Genomic DNA, 27,360 nt, shown 5'->3' with positions numbered 1-27,360 from the left:
GTATAAATAAGGCTTAAATGACTTATATTTTACCTAAATATAGCACAATACATTTATAAAACTTCTAACTATAAGATTTCAACTTCCTTATAACTGTAAAATACATACTTGTATATTTAGTGTTAGAGAAAATGTACATATTTTCTAAAGTTCTCGCTTGATCAAAACCTATGCCCCCACCGCTGTGAACATCTCACAGAGCTCTTGCTTGGCTTCCTAAACTTGTTAGTAACTCGCCTTTCATCTATATTAATATTGTCCAGCTATGACAAACAAAAAGTGTTTTTTGTTTAAAATCGCTGAATTATTTTAAATTACTGGCTATACATCGATCTCTGAATGCGCTACATCGACGAAACCACGCTCTCCTGCTGCGTTACGATGTAAGGATTCCAGCAGTGGCATGTATACCATTGATGCCAAGGGAAGCCAGACTTCCCAAAAAGATTTACCAAGAAAAAAACATACTAAATAATTTATCTTTCGTCTCTGTGTTTCACACATTTCCTTCAATTCGCAAGAGGCTGAATACATCTCCCTGGAGAAAGTATCAGAGCGAATGAAACAGCACCCCTCTGTCTCAGTATGTGTAGCGTATCTATCTGATGCTGTCTGGTCAGAAAGAGTATGACATTGTTGCCGCCCGTAGCCTTGAATGCAAGGGAAGCCAGCGAGCATTTGGACTCCCTTGATTTAAAAAAAATTATAATAATAGCCAATCAGCGTTGAGCTAAACTGAGTGAGCTCAGCTGTGAATGGTCCTGGCACACCCCCAAAAAAGTGTCAAGGGAAGACAGTTTGGATTTGGCTTCAGGCCAATCAAATCACAAGCCAAACATCATTATTGACAGAAGAAAACTTGAATTGTTGCATCTCGTTGTGTTGATGTCATCTAGCGGTTAGCTAGCTAGCTAAAATCGTCCCTTTACAAAATTAGCTACGGATGGAGATTGAGCTTTGGACTTGTGGTTTAACTTAATTATCCATACTGGCCAATGATTATAATGGTGATTCTGATTCAACCATAAATTCATTCATTGTTGTGCCCCTGGCCTGAGAGGATGGAAGTTCAATATGAAGCTAGATGTAATATGCTAACGTTAACTAGCTGGCCTGGTGCATCATTGCCCATAAAAGCAAGTTAGGCTAGTGAGCAAGTATTTTATCCAGGTAGCCTAGGACAACAAAAAATAAAAGTATGTACTGTATGACAGAGTCATAGACCGTTTAGGCAACATGGAAGAGGAGGATGGCATTAGTGTTTCTCTACAAGTAGGGTGAGTCAAGATGTTTTTCTACTTGCACGAATGCGCATAGAAATCAGTAACATGGACAGCCACATCATATTTAGCTTACATTGATTGAACTAAATAGTTTTTGGTATCTTTTAGTTGTTACTGTATTAGACTAAGAAGGTGATTAGATGATGTTGAAATGGTGCTGGAATAGTGGAGGCAGCTCCTGTTTTCTTTGCTACTTGCGGTAACTCTCTGTGGTTCTAAATCAATAGTTGTTTAGTCCGAAAATGTCGGAAACATTACCTTGCTTGACCATGCTGTTGGTCGTGTAATTGTTTGTAACATACAATATGTTTTGTCGACTTCACCAGACTGTTGTTGCTCTCCGGTTTTGTAATGAAACAAATGTGTGGTTGAATTTATTCTGCCACTGTGTCTTCTTATTGTCTCAGCATGAGGCCTATATATCACGGTGTCAAGGCATATGAACTAACAGGTTATAAAGCAAACAACACACTTATCACAACACATAGGTTGTAATATGGATTTTTTTATGCATTGGCTTCCCATGTGATTTTACCCATGCTACTGGATTCCAGGCAGTGGCTGTGATGTAGGGTTCAAAAAGGAGTTGATGGACAGACGGAAGAGCGAATAAAATGGTAGATGGGACATCCCAGCTTCAAGTGCTGTTAAATTTCACATCCGGCTTCACACAGGCAGAAGAGACATACTCCTGTGTCTGTGAGAATCGGGGCTACCGCTCAATGTAAGCCATATGTTGGTCGGAACCATGATTGTCCCCAAAACAGGGGAATTTACATCTTTAAAGGAATACTTTGGGATTTTGGCAATGAGCAGGGGTGTAGTGACATTATTTAAGGTGAGGGAGCGTTTTTGTTTTTTTACATAACATAATAATGTCCTCAATCAATGTTTGTACCGACAGATGTGGCCAATTGAATAGCCTGTAATGATAGAATATGCATAAAATGCATTTTCCAATTGCAACATTAGCCTATGCCCACACATACAGTGGCTTGCGAAAGTATTCACCCCCCTTGGCATTTTTCCTGTTTTGTTGCCTTTACAACCTGGAATTAAACTAGATTTTTGGGGGGTTTGTATCATTTGATTTACACAACATGCCTACCACTTTGAAGATGCAAAATATTTTGTATTGTGAAACAAACAAGAAATAACACAAAAAACAGAAAACTTGAGCGTGCATAACTATTCAGCCCCCCGAAGTCAATACTTTGTAGAGACACCTTTTGCAGCAATTACAGCTGCAAGTCTCTTGGGGTATGTCTCTATAAGCTTGGCACATCTAGCCACTGGGATTTATGCCCATTCTTCAAGGCAAAACTGCTCCTGCTCCTTTAAGTCGGATGGGTTCCGCTGGTGTACAGCAATCTTTAAGTCATACCACAGATTCTCAATTGGATTGAGGTCTGGGCTTTGACTAGGCCATTCCAAGACATTTAAATGTTTCCCCTTAAACCACTCAAGTGTTGCTTTAGCAGTATGCTTAGGGTCATTGTCCTGCTGGAAGGTGAACCTCCGTCCCAATCTCAAATCTCTGGAAGACTGAAACAAGTTTCCCTCAAGAATTTCCCTGTATTTAGCGCCATCCATCATTCCTTCAGTTCTGACCAGTTTCCCAGTCCCTGCCGATGAAAAACATTCCCACAGCTTGATGCTGCCACCACCATGCTTCACTGTGGGGATGGTGTTCTCAGGGTGATGAGAGGTGTTGGGTTTGTGCAAGACATAGCGTTTTCCTGATTGGCCAAAAAGCTACATTTTAGTCTCATCTGACCAGAGTGCCTTCTTCCATATGTTTGGGGAGTCTCCCACATGCCTTTTGGCAAACACCAAACGTGTTTGCTTATTTTATTCTTAAGCAATGGCTTTTTTCTGGCCACTCTTCCGTAAAGCCCAGCTTTGTGGAGTGTACGGCTTGAAGTGGTCCTATGGACAGATACTCCAATCTCCGCTGTGGAGCTTTGCAGCTCCTTCAGGGTTATCTTTGGTCTCTTTGTTGCCTCTCTGATTAATGCTCTCCTTGACTGATCCGTGAGTTTTGGTAGGCGGCCCTCTCTTGGCAGGTTTGTTGTGGTGCCATATTCTTTCCATTTTTCAATATTGGATTTAATGGTGCTCAGTGGGATGTTCAAAGTTTCAGATATTTTTTTATAACCCAACCCTGATCTGTACTTCTCCACAACTTTGTTCCTGACCTGTTTGGAGAGCTCCTTGGTCTTCATGGTGCCACTTGCTAGTTGGTGCCCCTTGCTTAGTGGTGTTGCAGACTCTGGGGCTTTTCGGAACAGGTGTATATACTGTATACTGAGATCATGTGACACTTAGATTGCACACAGGTGGACTTTATTTAACTAATAATGTGACTTCTGAAGGTAATTGGTTGCAACAGATCTTATTTAGGGGCTTCATAGCAAAGAGGGTGAATACATATGCACGCACCACTTTTCCGTTTTTAATTTTTTTTAATTTTTTGAAGCAAGTTCTTTTTTTCTTTTCACTTCACCAATTTGGACTATTTTGTGTATGTTCATCACATAAAATCCAAATAAAAGTCAATTTAAATTACAGGTTGTAATGCAACAAAAAATGTCAAGGTGGATGAATACTTTTGCAAGGCACTGTCTTGTCGAAAGAAAATGTTATATTTTTTATAACCTCAACCACCAAGTTGGGCATAGGCTACCTAATTTAAAAATAGGTAATCCTCACTGTCAATCGTGAATGATAATTCTTCACATTTTACCGGTAAAAGTTGGAGACTGCAACTCCATGCCGATTGTTTGATTGATCTCAATCAGTTTCATGAGGATATGCATTTAGAGCTTCTTGAATAACTATTTTGTGAGCGAATTAGAACAGATGGTGTTAAGGTATTAGCCTTTCTTGTATTTTGTTTCAATCAAAGCATACAGTGCATTCGGAAAGTATTCAGACCCCTTCACTTTTCCTACATTTTGTTACGTTACAGCCTTATTCCAAAATGGATTAAATTAAATAAAAATCCTCATCAATCTAAACACAATACCCCATAATGACAAAGCGAAAACAGGTTTTTAGAAATGTTTGAGAATTTATGAAATTTTTTAAACAGAAATTACTTATTTACATAAGTATTTAGACCCTTTGCTATGAGACTCGAAATTGAGCTCAGGTGCATCCTGTTTCCATTGATCATCCTTGAGATGTTTCTACAACTTGATTGGAGTCCGCCTGTGGTAAATTCAATTGATTCGAAGGAATTGTCCGTAGAGCTCCGAGACAGGATTGTGTCGAGGAACAGATCTGGGGAAGGGTACAAAACAATGTCTGCAGCATTGAAGATCCCCAAGAACACAGTGGCCTCTATCATTCTTAAATGTAAGAAGTTTGGAACCACAAAGACTCTTCCTAGAGCTGGTCGCCCAGCCAAACTGAGCAATCGGGGGAGAAGGGCCTTTTTCAGGGAGGTGATCAAGAACTCGATGGTCACTCTGACAGAGCTCCAGAGTTCCTCTGTGAAAATCAGAGAACCTTCCAGAAGGACAACCATCTCCACAGCACTCCACCAATCGCGCCTTAATGGTGGAGTGGCCAGATGGAAGCCACTCCTCAGTAAAATTCACATGACAGCAAGCTTGGAGTTTGCCAAAAGGCACCTTAAGACTCTCAGTCCATGAGAAACAAGATTCTCTGGTCTGATGAAACCAAGATTGAACTCTTTGCCTGATTGCCAAGCGTCACCTCTGGAGGAAACCTGGCACCATCCCTACGGTGAAGCATGGGGGTGGCAGCATCATGCTGTGGGGATGTTTGTCAGCGGCAGGGCCTGTGAGACTAGTCAGGATCAAGGGAAAGATGAAAGGAGAAAAGTACAGAGAGATCCTTGATGAAAACCTGCTCCAGAGTGCTCAGGACCTCGGACTGGGGACAGGACAACGACCCTAAGCACACAGCCAAGACAGCACAGGAGTGGCTTCAGGACAAGTCCCTGAATGTCCTTGAGTGGCACAACCAGAGCCCGGACTAGAACCCAATCGAACATCTCTGGAGAGACCTGAAAATAGCTGTGCAGCGACGCTCCCCATCCAACCTGACAGAGCTTGAGAGGATCTGCAGAGAAGAATGGGAGAAACTCTCCAAATACAGGTGTAGCGTCATACTCAAGAACACTCAAGGCTGTAATTGCTGCCAATGGGGCTTCAACAAACTACTTAGTAAAGGGTCTGAATACTTATGTAAATGTGATATTTAAGTTTTTTATTTTTAACACATTTGCAAACATTTCTAAAAACCAGTTTTTGCTATGTCATTATGGGGTTTTGTGTGTAGATTAATGGGGGGAAAAAAACTATTTAATCCATTTCAGAATAAGGCTGTAACGTAACAAAATGTGGAAAAGCTGAAGGGGTCTGAATACTTTCCGACTGCACTGTACATCCTGCCTAGTGGTGCGTTCTGTTGAGTTTTGCCTAATTAGAATTTTTGGGGGACTATTCAGCTTCAGCTAACCATCCTAACGTCTCATTAGAAATGAGGAGGTGTTTTTTGTGTAACAGGAACTTTATAGGCCTACTATGCTATGGTATTATATTTGCTTCTGTTATGTGAAATGCAAATTAATCATTCCGTAATGTTGCGAGACACTGATTCAGCTTTGATCTAACTTTACTAAACAAGCACCATTGTGAGAAGTGATAACCTTCTATTTGTAATAATAATAACAACGTGATGATTATGACCATTAGGCAACAGATCTTAATGAGATGTCATTTTAAGCGATTGGAGAGCCGTTCGTGGTGCTGAAAGGACAGCGCCACTGTGCCAGGATTTCGCAGTGATGTTAAAGAACTTGTGGTGTTGAAGAATAGCTGAAAGATGGCGCTGCCATTCGGCCAATCCACAGACAAACAACAATCATTTGCAGTAGGCCTATAGCGGTTTACCGTGCCTTCAGAAAGTATTCACACCCCTTGACTTTTTCCACATTGTGTTGTGTTACGGTCGCCTGAATTGAAAATGGATTAAATTGAGATGTTGTATCACTGGCCTACACACAATACCCCATAATGTAAAAGTGGAATTATGTTTTTAAGAAATGTTTATAAATTATTTAAAACTGAAAAGCTGAAATGTCTAGAGTCAATAAGTATTCAACATCTTTGTTATGGCAAGCCTAAATAAGTTTGGGGTATAAATTTGCTTAACAAGTCATACACTACATGACTAAATGTATGTGGACACCTACTCGTCGCACATCTCTTTCCAAAATCATGATCATTAATATGGAGTTGGTCCCCCCTTTGCTGCTATAACAGCCACTCTTCTGGGAAGGCTTTCCACTAGATGTTGTAACATTGCTGCGGGGACTTGCTTCCATTCAGCCACAAGAGCATTAGTGAGATCGGGCACTGATGTTGGGCGATTAGGCTTGGCTCGCAGTCGGCGTTCCTATTCATCCCAAAGGTGTTCAATGGGGTTGAGGTCAGGGCTCTGTGCAGGCCAGTCAAGTTCTTCCACACAGATCTCAACAAACCATTTTTGTCTGGACCTCACTTTGTGCACGGGGGCATTGTCATGCTGAAACAGGAAAGGGCCTTCCCCAAATCTGTTGCCACAAAGTTAGAAGCACAGCATTGTCTAGAATGTCATTGTATGCTGTAGCGTTAAGATTTCCCTTTACTGGAACTAAGGGGCCTAGTCTGAACCATGAAAAACAGCCCCAGTGTCACGGCCGTCAAAGGAAGTGGACCAAGGTGCAGCGTGTTGAGCGTACATTTTCTTTTATTTGTTAAAATGTCGCCAACAAAACAATAAATAACAAAAACGACCATAAGTGCCACTAACAAAGTCAACTACCCACAACGAAAGGAGGGAAAAAGGGCTACCTAAGTATGGTTCCCAATCAGAGACAACGATAGACAGCTGTCCCTGATTGAGAACCATACCCGACCAAAACATAGAAACACAAAATCATAGAAAACATAACATAGAATGCCCACCCCAAATCACGCCCAGCAGGGAATGTGGTGAGATAGAGACGAGGAGGAGGGTTGGTAAAAAGACAAGGCCACCGTCAACTCCACAACAGCAGTACACAGTACATTACACACACCACACGCAGCCATGTATTCTATACCCGAGAATAGAGGGATCTCTTCCTTTACAACAACACTGAAATAAACAGCTTTAGAAACGGACCGTGGATGATGGGAAATTGCTTCCTCTATGGTGAGACCCTGGCCTATTAGAGGGAGCGGTGTGAGAGGGTGTGGTTGTAGAGAGAGGGTGAAGGGGGGGTGGGGGCGAGAGCTCAGGCCCCATGGTCAGCCCAGGCAGACAGTAGAGCTGCAGTCTCAGCTCTCAGGCACAGATCTGAGGAGAGATAGCATCACGGTCAGGACAGGGTCAGAGTGGGGTGAGTGAGGTGAGGGTGAGAGGAGGGGGTGTAGGAGGAGGGTATGTGTGTAGGGAGTGTATGGAGGGTGTTTGTGCTCTAACAGCACCCTTTCCTCCCCCCAGCTCCCCCTCAGACCCAGAGGTGACACAGCAGCCAGATGCACCATGGGGGCCAGACTGAGTCCCTTCTCAGGACCCACAATGCAATAGTAAAGAACAGTAAAGAATAGGATATACTGTGGTAGTACACGCTGATTCACATGATCCTAGCAGCAAGGGGTCATTGCTTCTCTATAGCTAACTGTTTGTTAAACAAGAACAAGAGGTCCACTGTAGCTTCAGTATGGTGAAATAGGAAACCACACTCCATATGTGCATCATCAAACCTACTCATATGTAGGCACACTTGAAAGCTTGTGTGTCTCTACTCCATGGGTACAACCCTGTGTGGTGCAGAAACACAATACCAATTTTCCACTTGAGTCTCATGACTCAATCCCTAAAGGACACCTCCCTCCCTACCGTGAGTAATTGCCTCGTTTGTTAAAGTATCGGTTTCCTTACACTCCCTCCAGCCTCTCTATAGCTCCCACATTTAGAGGCATCCTGCCTGGAAATGTGTGGACCACCTATCAGAAAAAAACCTATATGCTGTGATGCTGCCCAGTGCAGGGTCTGTGTCTGGGTGACTGACTCTGACTGCCCCGGTCTATGGAGACTTCTCTGTTTTAGGGACAGAAGGAGGAACAGGACTCTCCATTCTAAAGCAGGAAGGGAACGACTCATTTGATGCAATCAGCAGAAACCAGACAGCCCAACTTTACTCATAGGTTTACTATTGTACACACAGAAGGTCTGGGTCCAGAACAGGTAACCCTACCCCAGAATCCCCAGAACACTACCCTACAATTACCACTCTGCCATGTTTATATTGTTAAGGAGAACAGTTATGACACTTTGTTTGGCCACTTAACCAACAACAGGAATGGATGTGGTTGAATTCTGTAGTTCGAAAATACAAGGGAGATACTAGTCCAGCCTCTACTGTTGTCTGTGCATTCATCTTTACTGTACTGTACTCTTCAGTGAATGGTTTCAGAACGGAGAACTCTGCCCTACTACAGAGGAGTTCCAATCTTGCTTACATCGCCTGTCTTTCTCTGCTTTTCCCCTCATTTGTAGACTTGGGGGATGATTAGTGGGCCATTTAAAACCACAATCCTGTGATTTGTTGGTCACCCTGACCACAGCTCCTCAGCGCTACACCACGTCTGCCCTTGAGCCCAGCAGGCTTTGTGTTTAAGCTGCTACTCTTACACGGGCTGCTCCCATGCACCACTTCTCCCTGTCAAGAGCTCCGCTCAGCTGTGGTCCAAACCAAATGTTTTTCCAAATAGAAGGGGAGTGCTAAAACTATTACTAATCTCAATCATAGTCATCATCATATTTCTGCATAGTGAGCAGTTTCTTCCCCGTGGCCGTGGTGGCTGGCTTTCAGGCTGTGGGAGGTTATGGAAGCGGGGAGGGAGGGAGTGTTTGGCTGATGCAGGGGCAGCATTGATGGAGAGAGGCAGCAGGGGGAAGTTGGGGTGTTGGGGGCAGTGCTGGTGGCAACATTTACCGAACTGTGGCTCTGTTGTGGGGAGCCAGACAGACACCAGAGCTGCTTTAGCTCATGTCTCAAGAAGGGAAGCGAGGGACAGAGCAGAGCAGAGAGGGACAGAGCATAGCAGAGAGGGACAGAGCAGAGAGGGACAGAGCTGAGCAGAGAGGGACAGAGCAGAGAGGGACAGAGCCGAGCAGAGAGGGACAGAGCAGAGAGGGACAGAGCAGAGAGGGACAGAGCTGAGCAGAGGGACAGAGCAGAGAGGGACAGAGCCAAGCAAAGAGGGACAGAGCAGAGAGGGACAGAGCAGAGCAGAGAGGGACAGAGCAGAGTAGAGAGGGACAGAGCAGAGAGGGACAGAGCAGAGAGGGACAGATCAGAGCAGAGAGGGACAGAGCAGAGAGGGACAGAGCAGAGAGGGACAGAGCAGAGCAGAGAGGGACAGACCAGAGCAGAGAGGGACAGACCAGAGCAGAGCAGAGACTGACAGAGCAGAGAGGGACAGAGCAGAGCTGAGAGGGACAGAGCAGAGCAGAGAGGGACAGAGCAGAGAGGGACAGATCAGAGAGGGACAGAGCAGAGCAGAGGGACAGAGCAGAGCAGAGCAGAGCAGAGAGGGACAGAGCAGAGCAGAGAGGGACAGACCAGAGCAGAGCAGAGAGGGACAGAGCAGAGCAGAAAGGGATAGAGCAGAGCAGAGAGGGACAGACCAGAGCAGAGAGGGACAGACCAGAGCAGAGAGGGACAGAGCAGAGCAGAGAGGGACAGAGCAGAGCAGAGAGGGACAGAGCAGACAGAGACAGAGCAGAGCAGAGAGGGACAGATCAGAGCAGAAAGGGACAGAGCAGAGCAGTGGAGAGCAGGGTAGTGTTTACGCCTCTCTGTTATCATCCCTTTTCCAAAGCCTGCATGCACCACCTCACCCAGATGCATGTACTCAGCGAGCCAGACAAAACAACAAACAAACATAACAGAACATGAGGTTCACACACCCTCTCCCCGCGTCCACACAAAACATGAGAAGGAATAAACCTTCTCGTAAATAAATGAGAGAGATTACATAAACATTCTAAATCTTGGACAACGCTCAAATCAACACAACCCAGAGCCTAACTAAAGAGTCATGAAATAATTATAGGCTTATGAGAGTAGTAAAAGGCCCCAGCTCTGATATGACATCCAGCTCTGTTCTCACCAATGGCCAGCACTGTCTTACCCATTTTACCCCCCAGCAGCCACCATTACCACCACCAACATACAGTACAGTAACCCTTACTGTTAATCGCTATTATTATTCATCTACTACAGTATGCCCATAGGACACCTGTCCTGATAAGTGTTAATGCACCAATCAGACCCATGGAGTTATGACTGTGTTATTATCATGAATGTGGTTGCTGCCCAATATGACTGACTCTACTCCCATTGTTTCCTTTTCAAACAGGCCTAAAGGGATCTGGGATACAAGTGTCTCTCTTATAGTGGATCCTTTTGGAGAGCTTTGTGTTTAGGTTAGGTCTAAGGGGCTAGGGCCCTGTGTATTGTCAGGGTGTGAAGGTTATATATGGTGAGAACTGTATCTAGGCTAGGTGTAACAGAGGGTAGAGGATTAGAAGAGCTGTTGATTCTACAGTACTGTAGGTTTAGGGTTTGGGCATGGGGGACGAGTTGTCCACTAATTAGGACCAGCAGTAAACAGGGAGCCTCTCTCTCACTGCCAGCCTGTTGGATAAGTCATCTCTCTCTCTCAATTCTCCCTCTCCCTCTCTCTTTCTTCCTGTCATCTCTGTCTGTCTGTTTCTCTCTCCCTCTGATCATTCTCCATCGCTCCCTCAGTTTTTTCATTTTTTCTGTTCATCATGCAGATTGGGTTGGCTTGGCTCCCTGTCATGGATTGGCCAGTGGTGAAGGTGGGGTTATTGGGGGGTTGTAGAGGTGTTGGCAGAGAATGTTGGGGGGGAAAGGGGTAGTCAGGAAGTGGAAAGAGAAGGCTCAAGTGTACCCTTGTTAATGTAGATTAAAGAATAAAAGGCTTCAGACTGGCTGTTACTTCATCTGCTTTCAATTCACACTCTCTGCTTCCAAGGTACTTTTGGACAGGCCTCTGGAGAGACCGAGAGAGAAGGGGAGAGAGGGTTGGAGAGACAGAGAGAGGGAGAGGAGATGCCAGGGGCTAACATGACGTATCCTCTGACCACTGTAGGGGGGGGGGGGGGGGGGGGCTGGTACTGTGTGTGTATACCCTCTGTATGTGTGTATACTCTGTGTGTGTTTGTGTGTGTGTGTGTGTGTCAGGTTTGTGCTTAATTTAGAATTTTGGAACTGACTCCCATTCAACTCATGAATTGAAATTCGAATTGAATTGGACACACCCCACAGGATGTACACTCTTAGAAAAATAGGTGCTACAGTATCTAGAACCAAAAAAGGTTATTCGGCTGTCCCCATAGGAGAACCATTTGAAGAACCTATTTTGGTTCCTGGTAGAACCCTTTCCACAGAAGATTCTACATGGAACCCAAAAGAGTTTTACCAGTAACCAAAAAGGGTTCTCCTATGGGAATAGCCGCAAAACCTTTTTGGAACCCTTTTTTCTAAGAGTGTAGAATTTGAGTTTGAGTGACAGGAAGTAGAATTTATACAGTGCAATTCAAAGACATTCCACTCAGTCATAGAACATGAGAATTTCATTGAATCTGACAGGTCACACTTCCAGATACCAAAGAATATATCACTTTTCTCTGGAAACAATATTTATATACTCTTTTAACCTGAGTGCTTACGCTCTCAGAAAAAAAGGTCCTATCTAGAATCTAAACGAGTTCTTCAGATGTCCCTAAAGGAGAACCCTTTGAAGAACACTTTTTGGTTCCAGGTAGAACCCTTTTGGTTCCAGGTAGAACCCTTTAGGGTTCCATGTCGAACCCTTTCCACAGAGGGTTCTAAATGGATCCTAAAAGGGTTCTACCTGGAACCAAAAAGGGTTCTCATATGGGGACAGCCGAAGAACCCTTTTGGAACCTTTTTTTCTAAGAGTGTAGAATAGCAAATGATATTTCCACCAACCATTCCATTTGTTTGGCTTCTTTTTGAAGGCTTTAGGGTCAACTTGAGGGTTAGACTAAATGTAAGTGATTCATGAAATATAGTAACTTGGAATATTCATATACATTTGTTTTCCTTGATCATTCTTTTCTTTTCAGTTGGTTCATCAATATTTTATATGCATGTATATAGTGACATGTTTAATGTTTTATGTACAATATGTATATTTGTATAGACTACACCTAATATAGAATAGAAGAGGCACTGAATTCCAGTATATTTCCTTTAATTCAAATTCTAATTACAATTCTGTATCAATTCAAGAATTGAACTGGAATTTATGAGGCATTCTCAGTTCAACTCTGAATTGAGCACAACCCTTGTGTGTGTGAGAGTGAGAGGACATGGCTGAACAGCAGGGTTCTCTGACAGGCTGTCCAGTGAGGGGGAATCAACAAATATCCACAAATATTTTTCACCAAGAAAAAAGCAGTTGTGTCTTTTGAAGGACATATGTAGGATCTTAATTTGAGCAAGTTTGCTACAGCAGAAAAATGGTCCTGCAGCAACAGGAAATGTGAATTATTATGTGGACTATAATTAATGGACATTTTTTGTATTAGTTGATACTTTTTTCGTTAGGGCAAATCAAGTGTGACATTTTTAAGTGGAAATTACAAACTTTAGAGGCCTTTTTAAACCTCAAATACACTACAAGATTTCATTGGAAAATTCCTGCAGAAACAGGATGATAAAATTAAGATACGGCATCTGAATTGGGGTTCTTCCCAGCGCTCCCATAGTTGTGAGTGCATGCCGTCGGGCCTGCAGTGGAGAGCTGAGCGGGGTTTGTGCCTCTCTTACACACTCTTTCTCAGACAGCTTGTTCTCATTGGGGAGAGGATTTCTGATCTGTCTTCAACGGATGTGCTGACAGAAGTTTTTTTTTTAATAGTTTTTTTTATTTTTTTTTCAAAATATAATAAAATACATTGAAAATGACAGGGCAGCATGACCCTCAGGCACCCTGTGATTCCCCCTGAAATGCCCTTACACACACAACCCCCCCCCCCCCCCCCACACACACATATACTATCTCTGTGTATTTTTCACTGCCCTCAAGGTACAGCCTCTCCAGATTGACTGTGCTCCGTAAAATTTGACATTTCTCCCTCTGATTTGCCGTGAAATGGTGTGCTTGTCTGGGATTACGCTGCGTTAGTGTTTGGTGTCTGGAGGAGCCGTGACTGAGGGGAGCAGAGCCTGCCCTCTTCCCTTTGGCTGCTGCTGCTCGTTCAGACAGACACCGCACTGTACACTCAGCACACACACTGACTGCACCATAACACACAAACACACACACATTCACTCAAATACACACTGACCACACCATAACACACAAACACACACACACACACACATACACACAAACACACACTGACCACACCATAACACACGAACACACACACATACACACAAACACACACTGACCGCCCATAACACACAAACACACATACACACATACATACAAATACACACTGAACGCACCATAACGCACAACACACACTGACCGCACCATAACACACAAACACACACACACACACACAAATACACACTGACCACACCATAACACACAAACACACACACACAAATACACACTGACCGCACTATAACATACATGCGTGGCACACACACACACACACACACACACACACACACACACACACACACACACACACACACACACACACACACACACACACACACACACACACACACACACACACACACACACACACACACACACACACACATACACACACATGGACACAAGTAATGTAGAAAGGAGTGGGAGCAGAACGCAGGAAGGAGGAAGAGAAGATGAAAGCAAAATAAACAGGGTTCAGACAGACGGTGGTGGGAGGGAGAAGGCAACCAATCAGAGGAAGAAGAAGGAGAGGAGAGGGGAATGAAGAGAGAGGGTGAGTGATGTTGTTGATAACTGTGTGGAGGATCCAGGTCTGTCTGGATGGAGGGGTGAGGAGAGGAGAGGTGGGCTGGTGGAGGGCAATGCAGGGCCAGCTGTGCTCCAGACCTGATCGAAGAGGGGGATGGAGGGATGGGGTGGGCAGGGGAAGAGCACAGAGGCTTTCTCTCCTGCTAACTATAAACACATGGCTTTCGCTCTCTCTACCCCCCTCTGTTTCACTCTTACCCCCCTTCACAAATGGACACACATGCACTACACACAGACATTAACTCATACATAATAGCCTTTCAATCATGCTCCTTTTATATGGAAATGCTGCAATTATTTAAATGCTATACCATGCCATAGTCCTGTACACTACCCAGGCAATATGGAGCAAATTGAGAGAGCCGCTTATCAATCAGTGCAGGCTCCAGTAACGTCAGTCTGAACTGACACAGGCCCAAGATCAGATGTATGAGGCATGAGGACTTCACGTCACACTTCATCTGAGCTGTGTGTGAGAGATGGGCTGTACCTGGCACTGCCTTCACACACACACAGCTCTGGTGACAGGAACCACTCAGCACAACCTCGGAGGAATTAAGTCTTGCAAAGGGACTGGTCCTACTCCCACACTGCTGCTCATATCCCCTGAATCTGCATTAGTTTTCTGACCATGGCACAATTTATCTTCAATCATACACAAGATTATGTGCTACTCTCATGTTTCAGCAGGACCTTAGAACGGGACGTTGCAGAAATACAAATCATTCTTAGGGAATTACACTGTCTAAAGCTATTAAATGTACCAAAGCAGACTGCAAGATAAGAGAAAAGTGGCCCCTTGGTTGGAGCTGTATGTTTTATACATGCAGGAGTCTCCCTGGTCTTTCTGACTAAGGAATGAGTCCACTCATCTGGTTCTGATAGCATCACACATCATAATGGAGGCCGATGAAGCCCATGGGATTCAATAAGATCATTCCCTGGGAAAAGAGGAGCTATATGCAGAATGTGTTGGTGCACACAGTACAGGCCTGTCTGTAGGCTGTGGGCTGCTGGCTGCTGGCTTACACAGGTCAGGTCTTTCTGTGAGCTAACAACGGTACTGCTATGTGCCTCTGCTCCTTTCTCTACACCCCCACCCCTTACCTCAACACCCAGCAGTGCTGAAAGACAGTAAGATTGAGCACTATTTCACCCCTTCCCTTTTTTCTTATTTAATTCCTCCCACTCTGTCTTTCTCTTTTTCTCACACCATTCCTGGGTATTCACAGTGAAGAGGCAGCTGTTCTCCAGCTCAAATGATACTTTATTGTTTTCAAAATGTTCAGGTGGGAAGGAATGGATAAATGGTGTTGTATTTGGGCTGCTAAATCAAACAGCAGGGTTTGTTTGTGGACAAGTGTAAAGAGAGCAGGGTCGATCCCCCCACAAGTTCTTATTTACTGGGCTGGGGGCTAGGGAGAGGGGCTTTGGAGCTAAGGCCAGGGTTTGGACTGAGAGAGATGGGGACTGAAGGAGAGCAGAGTAGAGGCTAGGAGACGGAAAGATTGACCAAGGGAGGAGGTCAGAAAGGAGGGATAAGAGAAAAGGATGAGGAGATTTGTCCCCCGCCAGGCTGAGATGGTCCTGCAGTGTCCATCACCGGAGCCCCTGGGTTGGGAGAGAGAGGGGAGGGAAGAGAGAAGAGAGGGAGGAGGAAGGGGGCGGGAGAGGGGAGGAAAGAGAGAAGAGGGAGGCTTTCTGTAGAAGCTGGGAGCACCAGGCTGCTGCCACTGGGATTGTCCCCAGGTAATCCCTGGATTTCCTGGGCTGAGAGAGACAGAAGGGTGAGAGATAGAGAGATAGGGAAAGTCAAAACCAGAAAGGATGTCTTCAAGGGACAATAGTTTTATCTGGCTGTGTGTGTGTGTGTGTGTGTGTGTGTGTGTGTGTGTGTGTGTGTGTGTGTGTGTGTGTGTGTGTGTGTGTGTGTGTGTGTGTGTGTGTGTGTGTGTGTGTGTGTGTGTGTGTGTGTGTGTGTGTGTGTGTGAGTGTGCTTGCACGTGTAGAATGTGTAAGGGACCCGGCTGTTGCTATTGCCAGATGTGATCAGCTGAAGGCATTGCTTACCTTCGAATAAGCGAAAGTTACACAAAAGAGGCGCCAAAGGGTTGTAAAAATATTTAGGCAATTCTTGGAAGTTGGAAATGCCATTTGAAAGCATTGTTATGTTTTATAGCACTGACAGGTTACAGGGTTTCCTCGAGAAAAGACCATGTATGAGGGATAGCTGATAAAACCGTTGGAGACTATGGTGAAGCTACTACCAGCAGAGATTGTACAGACAACTTTGAAGTGTTCTTGTGCGTCACGATCTCCATTTCCTACACTAATGTTTTCAAGGTGTGTTTCAGACTGGACGTAAAAGATGAGACGGCGTTGCTTTTGAAAGAGCAATAATGACATGGTCAGTATGACATTGAAACAGGCATCAAGCAGACACTATAAAGATATTAGGTGAAAAGAGGAAATGTATGCTATTCAGACTTCTGTGATCAGACAGTAGACGGTGGGAGTTTAGGGGAGTTTAGAGGATTGTGACTTGGTGTCTTTTCATAGGCAGCGTTGCACAGGTTCTCTCAGGCACGCACGCACAAGCATGCACGCACACACATAGCCGCAGGAAGTAGGGGCGCTGAGGGTGCTGTAGCACCCCCTGATAAATCAGAATTAAAGAAAAATATGAATACATAAGTTATTTCACAAAAGCAGTGGCCTGGGCATTTACTAGTCCTGTATTAGCTGACGGATATAGCCGTCTGTACCGCGGGCCAAAAACAACATCTGCACCCTCACCCCCTAACATCTTCCCGCAGCTATGTGCACACACACAGACACGCACACACGCTTCAACGAGATCACACACTCACAAAACCTATAGTATCCCCCGTAGCGGAGCCCCTCAGCAGAGTGTGTGTATGATGATTCCCAACCCTAGTTAACTCTGGATGTTATTACACCCCTGTGGTCCCAGGCCACTATGAATCCCATCCCCTTTGGGCTGAGCCCCGTGCCTTCCCAGCGGAGCCCAGCCGAGCGTGTCCCTGGGTTAGGCTCTGGGGTTTGCTGATGAAACACAACCACCTCTAGGAGCTCCCAGGCAGAGGCAGGCAATGGAGAGGAACAATGCCTTAAGCTGTTTCTCTATGTATCTTGATCAGTGGTGATTAAATATCTGTGAGCAGACTTCTTCAAATACTTCTCAGATCTCTTGCCTGATGCTGGCAGACCTCTCCATGCTTCTCATGCCGCTCATGCACCTGTGCCTATCCAACATTAGACCCAGTGCCCACTTCCAGTAATGATGCCTCCCTACCCTGACCACTCCTCCAGAGGAAATACACCTCCATCTGCATAACACATGCTTCCATTAGAACCTGCCCGTATTTGTTTAACATTCTCTACCTCTCTCTCTCTCTCTTTATTTCACTCTTCCTTTATTTTGTTCTGTCGATGTACTTTGAGAGGGTAGAAGGGTGCACCATTCCTCAGTCTCAGTGGAGAAAAAGAGAGAGAGAGAGAGAGAGATAGAGAGAGAGAGAGAGAGAGAGAGAGAGAGAGAGAGAGAGAGAGAGAGAGAGAGAGAGAGAGAGAGAGAGAGAGAGAGAGAGAGAGAGAGAGAGAGAGAGAGAGAGAGAGAGAGAGAGAGAGAGAGAGAGAGAGAGAGAGAGAGAGAGAGAGAGAGAGAGAGAGAGAGTTTTAACACCTATTTTCAAAAAGTGAATGAGAGAGAAAGAGAGAGAAAGAGAGTTGGGGAGGAAAGGGAGTTAGAGGAGTGAGGTAGTTGACATTTGCGAGCAGTCCAACACCTTGTCAACAGCACCTACTTGTTACATGTTATAACAGCATAAATGTCTCAGAGGGAAAACCAGGAACAAACAGCCAGAGTCTAATACACTTCAAGGTCAATTGCTTCTATGCACACACGTGTTGATAAATGTGTTTTTTTCTGCTCCTTCTCCTTTTTGGAAAAGAATGTTAACGTTCTCTAGTTTTTTTCTATCTCTCTTTCTTTCCACAGACCACTAATGAAATTTTGGAATGCTGACGTTCCAAGACTGTCAGCGTGGAGCACTTTCCAGTTTGGATCTTTATGCAATCTTTACTAAATTATAATTTGAGGTTCTCACGAAGGCGTTGTGATGAGTAACCTGTGTGAAGTGAAGCGTGTTGATAAATCACATGCGATAATCACCACCCACTTCTGCAAGGTACTGTGATGGCCTATGTCAGGGGTCTAACCTGTGACAACCTGTGAGAGAAATCAAATCTAATTAAATACAATTTTATTGGTCACATACACATGGTTAGCAGATGTTAATGCGAGTGTAGGGAAATGCTTGTGCTTCTAGTTCCGACAGTGCAGTATTATCTAACAAGTAATCGAACAAATTCACAACGACTATCTTATACACACAAATGTAAAGGGATGAATAAGAATATGTACACATAAACATATGGATGAGCCATGGCCATGCGGCATAGGTAAGATGCAGTAGATGGTATAGGATACAGTATATACATATGAGATGAGTAATGTAGGGTATGTAAACATTATATTAAGTGGCGTTTTTTAAGTGACGAGTGATACCTTTATTGAATCCATTTATTAAAGTGGCCAGAGATTTGAGTCAGTATGTTGGCAGCAGCTCCTCTGTGTTAGTGGTGGCTGTTTAACAGTCTGATGGCCTTGAGATAGAAGCTGTTATTCAGTTTCTCGGTCCCCGCTTTGATGCACCTGCACTGACCACGCCTTGATGATTTTTTTGGCCTTCCTGTGACATCGGGTGCTCTAGGTGTCCTGGAGGGCAGGTAGTTTGCCCCCGGTGATGCATTGTGCAGACCGCACTACCCTCTGGAGAGCCTTGCGGTTGTGGACGGATCATTTGCCATACCAGGCGGTGATACAGCCCGACAGGATGCTCTCCATTGTGCATCTGTAAAAGTTAGTGAGTGTTTTAGGTGCCAAATTTCTTCAGCCTCCTGAGGTTGAAGAGGCGCTGTTGCGCCTTCTTCGCCACGCTGTCTGTGTGGGTGGACTATTTCAGTTTGTCCGTGATGTGTACGCCGAGGAACTTAAAACTTTCCACCTTCTCCACTACTGTCCCGTTGATGTGGATGGGGGGATGCTCCCTCTGCTGTTTCCTGAAGTTCACAATCATCTCCTTTGTTTTGTTGACGTTGAGTGAGAGGTTATTTTCCTGACACCACATTCTGAGAGCCCTCACCTCCTCCCTGTAGGCTGTCTCGTCGTTGTTGGTAATCAAGCCTACCACTGTAGTGTCATCTGCAAACTTGATGTTTGAGTTGGAGTCGTGCATGGCCACGCAGTTATGCGTGAACAGGGAGTACAGGACAGGGCTGAGAACGCACCCTTGTGGGGCCCCAGTGTTGAGGATCAGCGGGGTGGAGATGTTGTTTCCTACCCTCACCATCTGGGGGCGGCCCGTCAGAAAGTCCAGGACCCAGTTGCACAGGGTGGGGTCGAGACCCAGGGTCTCAAGCTTAATGACGAGTTTGGAGGGTACTATGGTGTTAAATGCTGAGCTGTAGTCAATGAACAGCATTCTTACACAGGTATTCCTCTTGTCCAGATGTGATAGGGCAGTGTGCAGTCTGATGGAGATTGCATCGTCTGTGGACCTATTGGGGCGGTAAGCAGATTGGAGTGGGTCTAGGGTATCAGGTAGGGTGGAGGTGATATGATCCTTGACTAGTCTCTCAAAGCACTTCATGATGACAGAAGTGAGTGCTACGGGGCAATAGTCATTTAGTTCAGTTACCTTTACTTTCTTGGGAATAGGAACAATGGTGGCCATCTAGAAGCATGTGGGCACAGCAGACTGGGATAGGGATTGATTGAATATGTCCGTAAACACACCAACCAGCTGGTCTGCGCATGCTCTGAGGACGCAGCTAGGGATGCCGCCTGGGCCGGCAGCCTTGCGAGGGTTAACACGTTTAAATGTTTTACTCACGTTGGCCACGGAGAAGGAGAGCCCACAGGCTTTTTTCATCTGAAGGACAGCCACTCTGTCTGTCAACACTCACGCACACACGCACACACGCACGCACACACGCACACACACACACACACACACACACACACACACACACACACACACACACACACACACACACACACACACACACACACACACACACACACACACACACACACACACACACACACACACACACCGTTTCGTTCAGTTTGCTTCTTTAAGAAACCTTTTTCAACAGAATTGGGGGAATTAAATACACACCTGAGCACACGCAAACACAGTTCACTTTCATAGCAGCCACTTACAAACAGCATGATCACTTTGCTCGTCCTTTTTGCATCTACGCGCTCTTCTCCTCTCACCTTTTCCCTTTGCTTGTGGTCTTCAGTGCACAACACATCAGATGGCTGTGACCAGGCGAAAAAAACTTTTCAAACCAAACCATCATATCCTAACCACTAACCACTACACACAGCCTTCTTTAAAAAAAATATATAATTATTTCACCTTTATTTAACCAGTTGAGAACAAGTTCTCATTTACAACTGCAACCTGGCCAAGATAAAGCAAAGCAGTGCGACAAAAAACAACAACACAGAGTTACACATGGGATAAACAAAAGTACAGTCAATAACACAATAGAAACATCTATATACAGTGTGTGCAAATGAAGTAAGGAGGTAAGGCAATAAATAGGCCATAGTAGCGAAGTAATTACAATTTAGCAAATTAACACTGGAGTGATAGATGTGCAGATGATGATGTGCAAGTAGAAATACTGGTGTGCAGAAGAGCAAAAAAGTAAATAAAAACAATATGGGGATGAGGTAGGTAGTTGGATGGGCTATTTACAGATGGGCTGTGTACAGCTGCAGCGATCGGTAAGCTGCTCAGATAGCTGATGCATGAAGTTAGTGAGGGAGACATAAGTCTCTAACTTCAGCGATTTTTGCAATTCGTTCCAGTCATTGGCAGCAGAGAACTGGAAGGAAAGGCGGCCAATAGAGGTGTCGGCTTTGGGGATGACCAGTGAGATATGCCTGCTGGTGCGCGTTCTACGGGTGGGTGTTGTTATGGTGACCAGTGAGCTGAGATAAGGCGGAGCTTCACCTAGCAAAGACTTATAGATGACCTGGAGCCAGTGGGTCTGGCGACGAATATGTAGCGAGGGCCAGCCGACGAGAGCATACAGGTCGCAGTGGTGGGTGGTATAAGGGGCTTTGGTGACAAAACGGATGGCACTGTGATAGACTGCATCCAGGTTGCTGAGTAGAGTGTTGGAGGCTATTTTGAAAATGACTTCGCCGAAGTCGAGGATCGGTAGGATAGTCAGTTTTACGAGGGTATGTTTGGCAGCGTGAATGAAGGAGGCTTTGTTGCGAAATAGGAAGCCGATTCTAGATTTAATTTAGGATTGGAGATGCTTAATATGAGTCTGGAAGGAGAGTTTACAGTCTAGCGAGACACTTAGGTATTTGTAGTTGTCCACATATTCTAAGTCAGAACCGTCCAGAGTAGTGATGCTAGTCGTTCGGGCGGGGGCGGGCAGCGATCGGTTGAAGAGCATGCATTTAGTTTGACTAGCGTTTAAGAGCAGATGGAGGCCACGAAAGGAGGGTTGTATGGCATTGAAGCTCGTTTGGAGGTTTGTTAGCACAGTGTCCAAAGAAGGGCCAGATGTACACAGAATGGTGTCGTCTGCGTAGAGGTGGATCAAGGAATCACCAGCAGCAAGAGCGACATCATTGATGTATACAGAGAAAAGAGTCAGCCTGAGAATTTAACCCTGTGGTACCCCCATAGAGACTGCCAGAGGTCAAGACAACAGGCCCTCCGATTTGACACACTGAACTCTATCTGAGAAGTAGTTGGTGAACCAGGCGAGGCAGTCATTTGAGAAACCAAGGCTGTTGAGTCTGCTGATAAGAATACGGTGATTGACAGAGTCGAAAGCCTTGGCCAGGTCGATGAAGATGGCTGCACAGTACTGTCTTTTATCGATGGCGGTTATGATATTGTTTAGTACCTTGAGCGTGGCTGAGGTGCACCCGTGATAAGCACGGAAACCTGATTGCACAGCGGAGTAGGTACGATGGGATTCGAAATGGTCAGTGATCTGTTTGTTAACTTGGCTTTCGAAGACTTTAGAAAGGCAGGGTAGGATGGATATAGGTCTGTAACAGTTTGGGTCTAGAGTGTCACCCCCTTTGAAGAGCGGGATGACCGCGGCAGCTTTCCAATCTTTAGGATCTCAGACGATACATAACATTTAACATTTACGTAATTTAGCAGACGCTCTTATCCAGAGCGACTTACAAATTGGAAAGTTCATACATATTCATCCTGTTCATACAAACCAAAAGCTTCCCTTTACTTAGAAAAGTTCCAGTGTTGGATTGCCATAGCCAGCTAAATAACATAGTAGACTAAACTAGCTGAAATCGCTAGCTAAGTAATTAAAAGTGAAAGAAAAATATATAAAGTGCATTTGGAAGGTATTCAGACCCCTTGACTTTTTCCACATTTTGTTACGTTACAGCCTTATTCTAAAATTGATTAAATCGTTTTTTTCTTCGTCTCATCAATCTACACACAATACCCCATAATGACAAAGCAAAAACAGGTTTTGAGAAATGTTTGCTAATTTATTTAAAAAAATATTACATTACATAAGTATTCAGACCCTTTACTCAGTACTTTGCTGAAGCACCTTTGGCAGCGATTACAGCATAGAGTCTGCTTGGGTATGACGCTACAAGCTTGGCACACTTGTATTTGGGGAGTTCCTCCTATTCTTCTCTGCAGATGCTCTCAAGCTCTGTTAGGTTGGATGGGGAGCGTTGGTGCACAGCTATTTTCAGGTCTCTCCAGAGATGTTCGATCGGGTTCAAGTCCGGGCTCTGGCTGGGCCACTCAAGGACAACCAGAGACTTGTCCCGGAGCCACTTCTGCATTGGCTGTATGCTTAGGGTCATTGTCCTGTTGGAAGGTGAACCTTCACCCCAGTCTGAGGTCCTGAGTGCTCTGGAGCAGGTTTTCACCAAGGATCCCTCTGTACTTTGCTCCTTTCATCTTTGCCTCGATCTTGACTAGTCTCTGAGTCCCTGCCACTGAAAAACATCCCCACAGCAATGCTTCACCGTAGGGATGGTGACAGTTTTCCTCCAGACGTGTTGCTTGGCATTCAGGCCAAAGAGTTCAATCTTGGTTTTATCAGACCAGAGAATCTTGATTCTCATGGTCTGAGAGTCTTTAGGTGCTTTTTGCAAACTCCAAGTAGGCTGTCATGTGTATTTTACTGAGGAGTGGCTTCTATCTGGCCACTACCTTAAAGGCCTGATTGGTGGAGTGCTGCAGAGATGGTTGTCCTTCTGGAAGTTTCTCCCATCTCCACAGAGGAACTCTGTGCCAGAGTGACCATCGGGTTCTTGGTCACCTCCCTGACCAAGCCCCTTCTCCCCTGACTGCTCAGTTATACTGGGCGGCCAGCTCTAGGAAGAGTCTTGGTGGTTCCAAACTTCTTCCAATTACTAATGATGAAGGCCATGGTGTTCTTGGAGACCTTCAATGCTGCAGAAATGTTTTGGTAAACTTCCCCAGATCTGTGCCTCAACACAATTCTGTCTCAGACCTATACGGACAATTCCTTTGACTTCATGGCTTGGTGTTTGCTCTGACATGCACTGTCAACTGTGGGACCTTATAAAGACAGGTGTGTGCCTTTCCAAATCATGTCCAATCAATTGAATTTGCCACAGGTGGACTCCAATCAAGTTGTATAAACATCTCAAGGATGATCAATGGTAAAGGTATTTCTGTTTTTTATTTTTAATACATTTGCTGAAATGTAAAAAAACTAACAGTTTTCATCTTGTCAATATTGCGTGTAGATTGCTGAAGTTATTTTTTTTTTATTTAATCAATTTTAGAATAAGGCTGTAATGTAACAAAATGTGGGAAAAAATGTACGAAGCTCTCTCTTGCTCTTTCTCTTGCTTCTTCAATTAAATGTTTTATAATTTGTTAAAAACTGTTCAACTATTGTCTTTCTCTCTCTTTGAGAGAACTACTCACCACATTTTATCCACTGCAGTGCTAGCTAGCTGTAGCTTATGCTTTCAGTACTAGATTATTTCTCTGATCCTTTGATTGGGTGGACAACATGTCAGTTCATGCTGCAAGAGCTCTGATAGGTTGGAGGTCGTCCTCTGGAAGTTGTCATATTTACTGTGTAAGTCTATGAAAGGGGGTGAGAACCATGAGCCTCCTAGGTTTTGTATTGAAGTCAATGTACCCAGAGGAGGACGGAAGCTAGCTGTCCTCTGCCTACACTACACTATGGTACTACCCTATAGAGTGCTGTTGAGGCTACTGTAGACAATCATTGCAAAACAGTGTTAAAATAAATTATTTGGTGACATTAATATATTTAGTATTGTTTTATCTAAAAAAAAAAGTTTTTATGTTTAACATTTAAAAAAAAAATGAAATTCATTGAGGACAAGGGTCCTCCCCTTCCTCTGCTGAGGAGCCTCCACACACACGCACGCACGCACACACGCATGCACGCACGCACGCACGCACGCACGCACGCACACACACACACACACACACACACACACACACACACACACACACACACACACACACACACACACACACACACACACACACATTCAACACATCACAGCGAAGGCGCTATGGCAACAGCACAGAGATGTGCAGTCTCCGCAGTGTGAGAACAATATTGACTTACCACACCTCACCACTCACAGCCCCCTTTCCAAAAATCCCTCCACCCCCTTCCTCACTCCCTCACTCCTTCCCTCTTCCTCCACCAGGTCCAGTGTGTCTGGTGCAGTTTTCTGTATTTAAGGAAACTCACAGCACTGGCAGCAGTACAGAGGGGCTGGCAGCCCCTACCCCAGCCCGTACCTCAGCCCTCTTTCTACCCAGGGCCTGCTCTGGCATTGCTCTTGGCAGCAGTACAAAGCCCTGGGCAGGCATAGAGCCGTGTGGGTCAAGGGCTTGGGCAACGCCAACGCACATATGTGCCTGAGCTCGACAGGCCTCACCCTCCAACGTGACCCGGCGTGGGGGGAGGGAAAATTAAGACAATAAAGCAAGCAGACGTGAGATAGAAATAAATATATGAGGTATTGTCATTATGGAGCCGGCAGGGGGTCCTGGAGCGGGAATGAAAGCATATTTGCCGTTATGGCCACAGGTTTGATCAAGGCCCATTTTGGGATTACCGCTTTGGCAGGAGGACAGCACGCCACTGCGCTCTCAGCTGAAAATAGATTCTGTGAAATACGTCTAATAAAATAAATAAGATTACTCACCTCTCTCCTTACAGTGTGAGAGGCTGAGTGAGGTCCTGGGGTTGCGTGCGTGCGATTGGGAAAGATGAGAAGAGGTTAGAGAGTGGACTGAGGGAGGCAGGAAGGGAGGAATGAAGAGGGAAAGGGAGAGAGAGGCATCCCTGCTGTCAGCTCTCTAGTGTTTTCTCCCCTCGTTAGAACAGAGGCACCCTATTAAGGCACTGCCTGGAAGACTGGTTAGCAAATACAATGACCTCAGACTACACAGACTAGAGAAAGAGAGAGAGAGAGAGAGAGAGAGAGAGAGAGAGAGAGAGAGAGAGAGAGAGAGAGAGAGAGAGAGAGAGAGGGGGGGGGGGATTAGGGTGTGCTGAGCTCATTATTAAGGTTACTAACAGTTTAAGCAACATTCAATAAGGCAATACAATAAGGCATTTATCAGTTCAATAAGTGATTGCAAAAACATAACATAATTGTGTGAATTATTACATATAACTCAGAGTCCGTTGAATTCGGGATAGATCAGTTGCACAGCTGTATGCCTTAAGCCTACACACAAATCATGCGGATGGGCTGTCGACCATCAGTATTTACCATAGCCATCACTTTTCTTTACTGACCCGGCTGGAGGCAATTAGGAATAAAGGGCTGGATGGAGAAGTAAATAGCGGTGATATACAGTATACATGCATACTGTACATACGTACGTAATCAAGGGTGCAAATCAACTGACCGCACCACCATAGGATATGAATGTGTCAGTGGGCGGAATGTGAGACAGCGTGAAACTCAATCCGCTGTACTCTGAGTAAACCACTCTCTCCCTCGCACCCTCCACCTAGCGCTCCTGTCAGAACACTTATCCCTGATTGACAGCTGGCTGGGGGCTGCCAGGCCAGTCAGAGGTGGGTGCGGGAGTGAGGGGGCGGGAGCTGGGAGAGTTAACCCCTGGTGTCTGGGACAGCTGCAGTGTCGCTGGGCCCGCTGGCTGCTGCACGCCATAAATTATCTCTAAAGAGGGTTTACTTTTTATTTTAATGGGGGCTGTAAATTTACGTTGTTGAGGCCCTGAGAGAGCTATTTTTAAAGGGGCACTCTCTGTCTTTTCAGCTCTCCCTTCTATTTCTCTAAGAGAGGAGAGGGGTGGAGACACTGGAGCTCTGCCATCCGTCTTGTGGTCTTTTTTACCTGCAGCCAGTTTGTACTTGATGGGCAACATTAGGAAACTAATAGAAATAAGCTTCTGTAAACTATACATCATACATTTCCACTACAGTGTGCCTGTACAGTGCAGTATGTGTGTGCTTGTATGCTTGTGTTAGTGTGAGTCATAATACAGGGAGACTTCCAGTAGTGCTGTTATGCTCTCATTGTTCCACACGGTAAAGTCCCTAACAGTTCCTCCCTCCTCCCTCTGCAGGTGCTGTTTGCTCTGAACCAGACCCTGCTGCAGCATGAGAGTGTGAGAGCAGGCAGTCTGCAGGGCTCCTTCACCACAGAGGACCTCATCACACACTATAACTGTGGAGACCTCAGCTCCATCATCTTCAACCATGACACTTCACAGGTACGTCCACTAGGGCTAGAAGACCCAGTGGGGCTAAAGCCGTGTTATTCCATCGTGGTCCTGAAGATACAGGCTTTTGGTCCTGCTCAGCATTAACACACCTTACCATCAAGCCCTGACCTACTATGACCACAC

The 27,360-nt window shown here is 45.2% G+C and overlaps 1 protein-coding gene across 1 annotated transcript in view; it reads left to right on the top strand.

The window, feature by feature from the left end:
* Window positions 1-27,360, top strand: part of trabd2b (TraB domain containing 2B) — a 93,824-nt gene that overhangs the window by 30,894 nt on the left and 35,570 nt on the right. Inside the window, exon 3 of the mRNA XM_071345294.1 lies at window positions 27,079-27,225. Coding sequence (XP_071201395.1) covers window positions 27,079-27,225 — 147 coding nt within the window. The remainder of the gene's footprint in view (window positions 1-27,078; window positions 27,226-27,360) is intronic.

This window comes from Salvelinus alpinus, chromosome 16 (assembly GCF_045679555.1).
Source record: "Salvelinus alpinus chromosome 16, SLU_Salpinus.1, whole genome shotgun sequence".
NCBI lineage: Eukaryota > Metazoa > Chordata > Actinopteri > Salmoniformes > Salmonidae > Salvelinus > Salvelinus alpinus.
The sequence above is the reverse complement of the archived record's forward strand: the minus strand, read 5'-3'. Positions and strand labels throughout refer to the sequence as shown.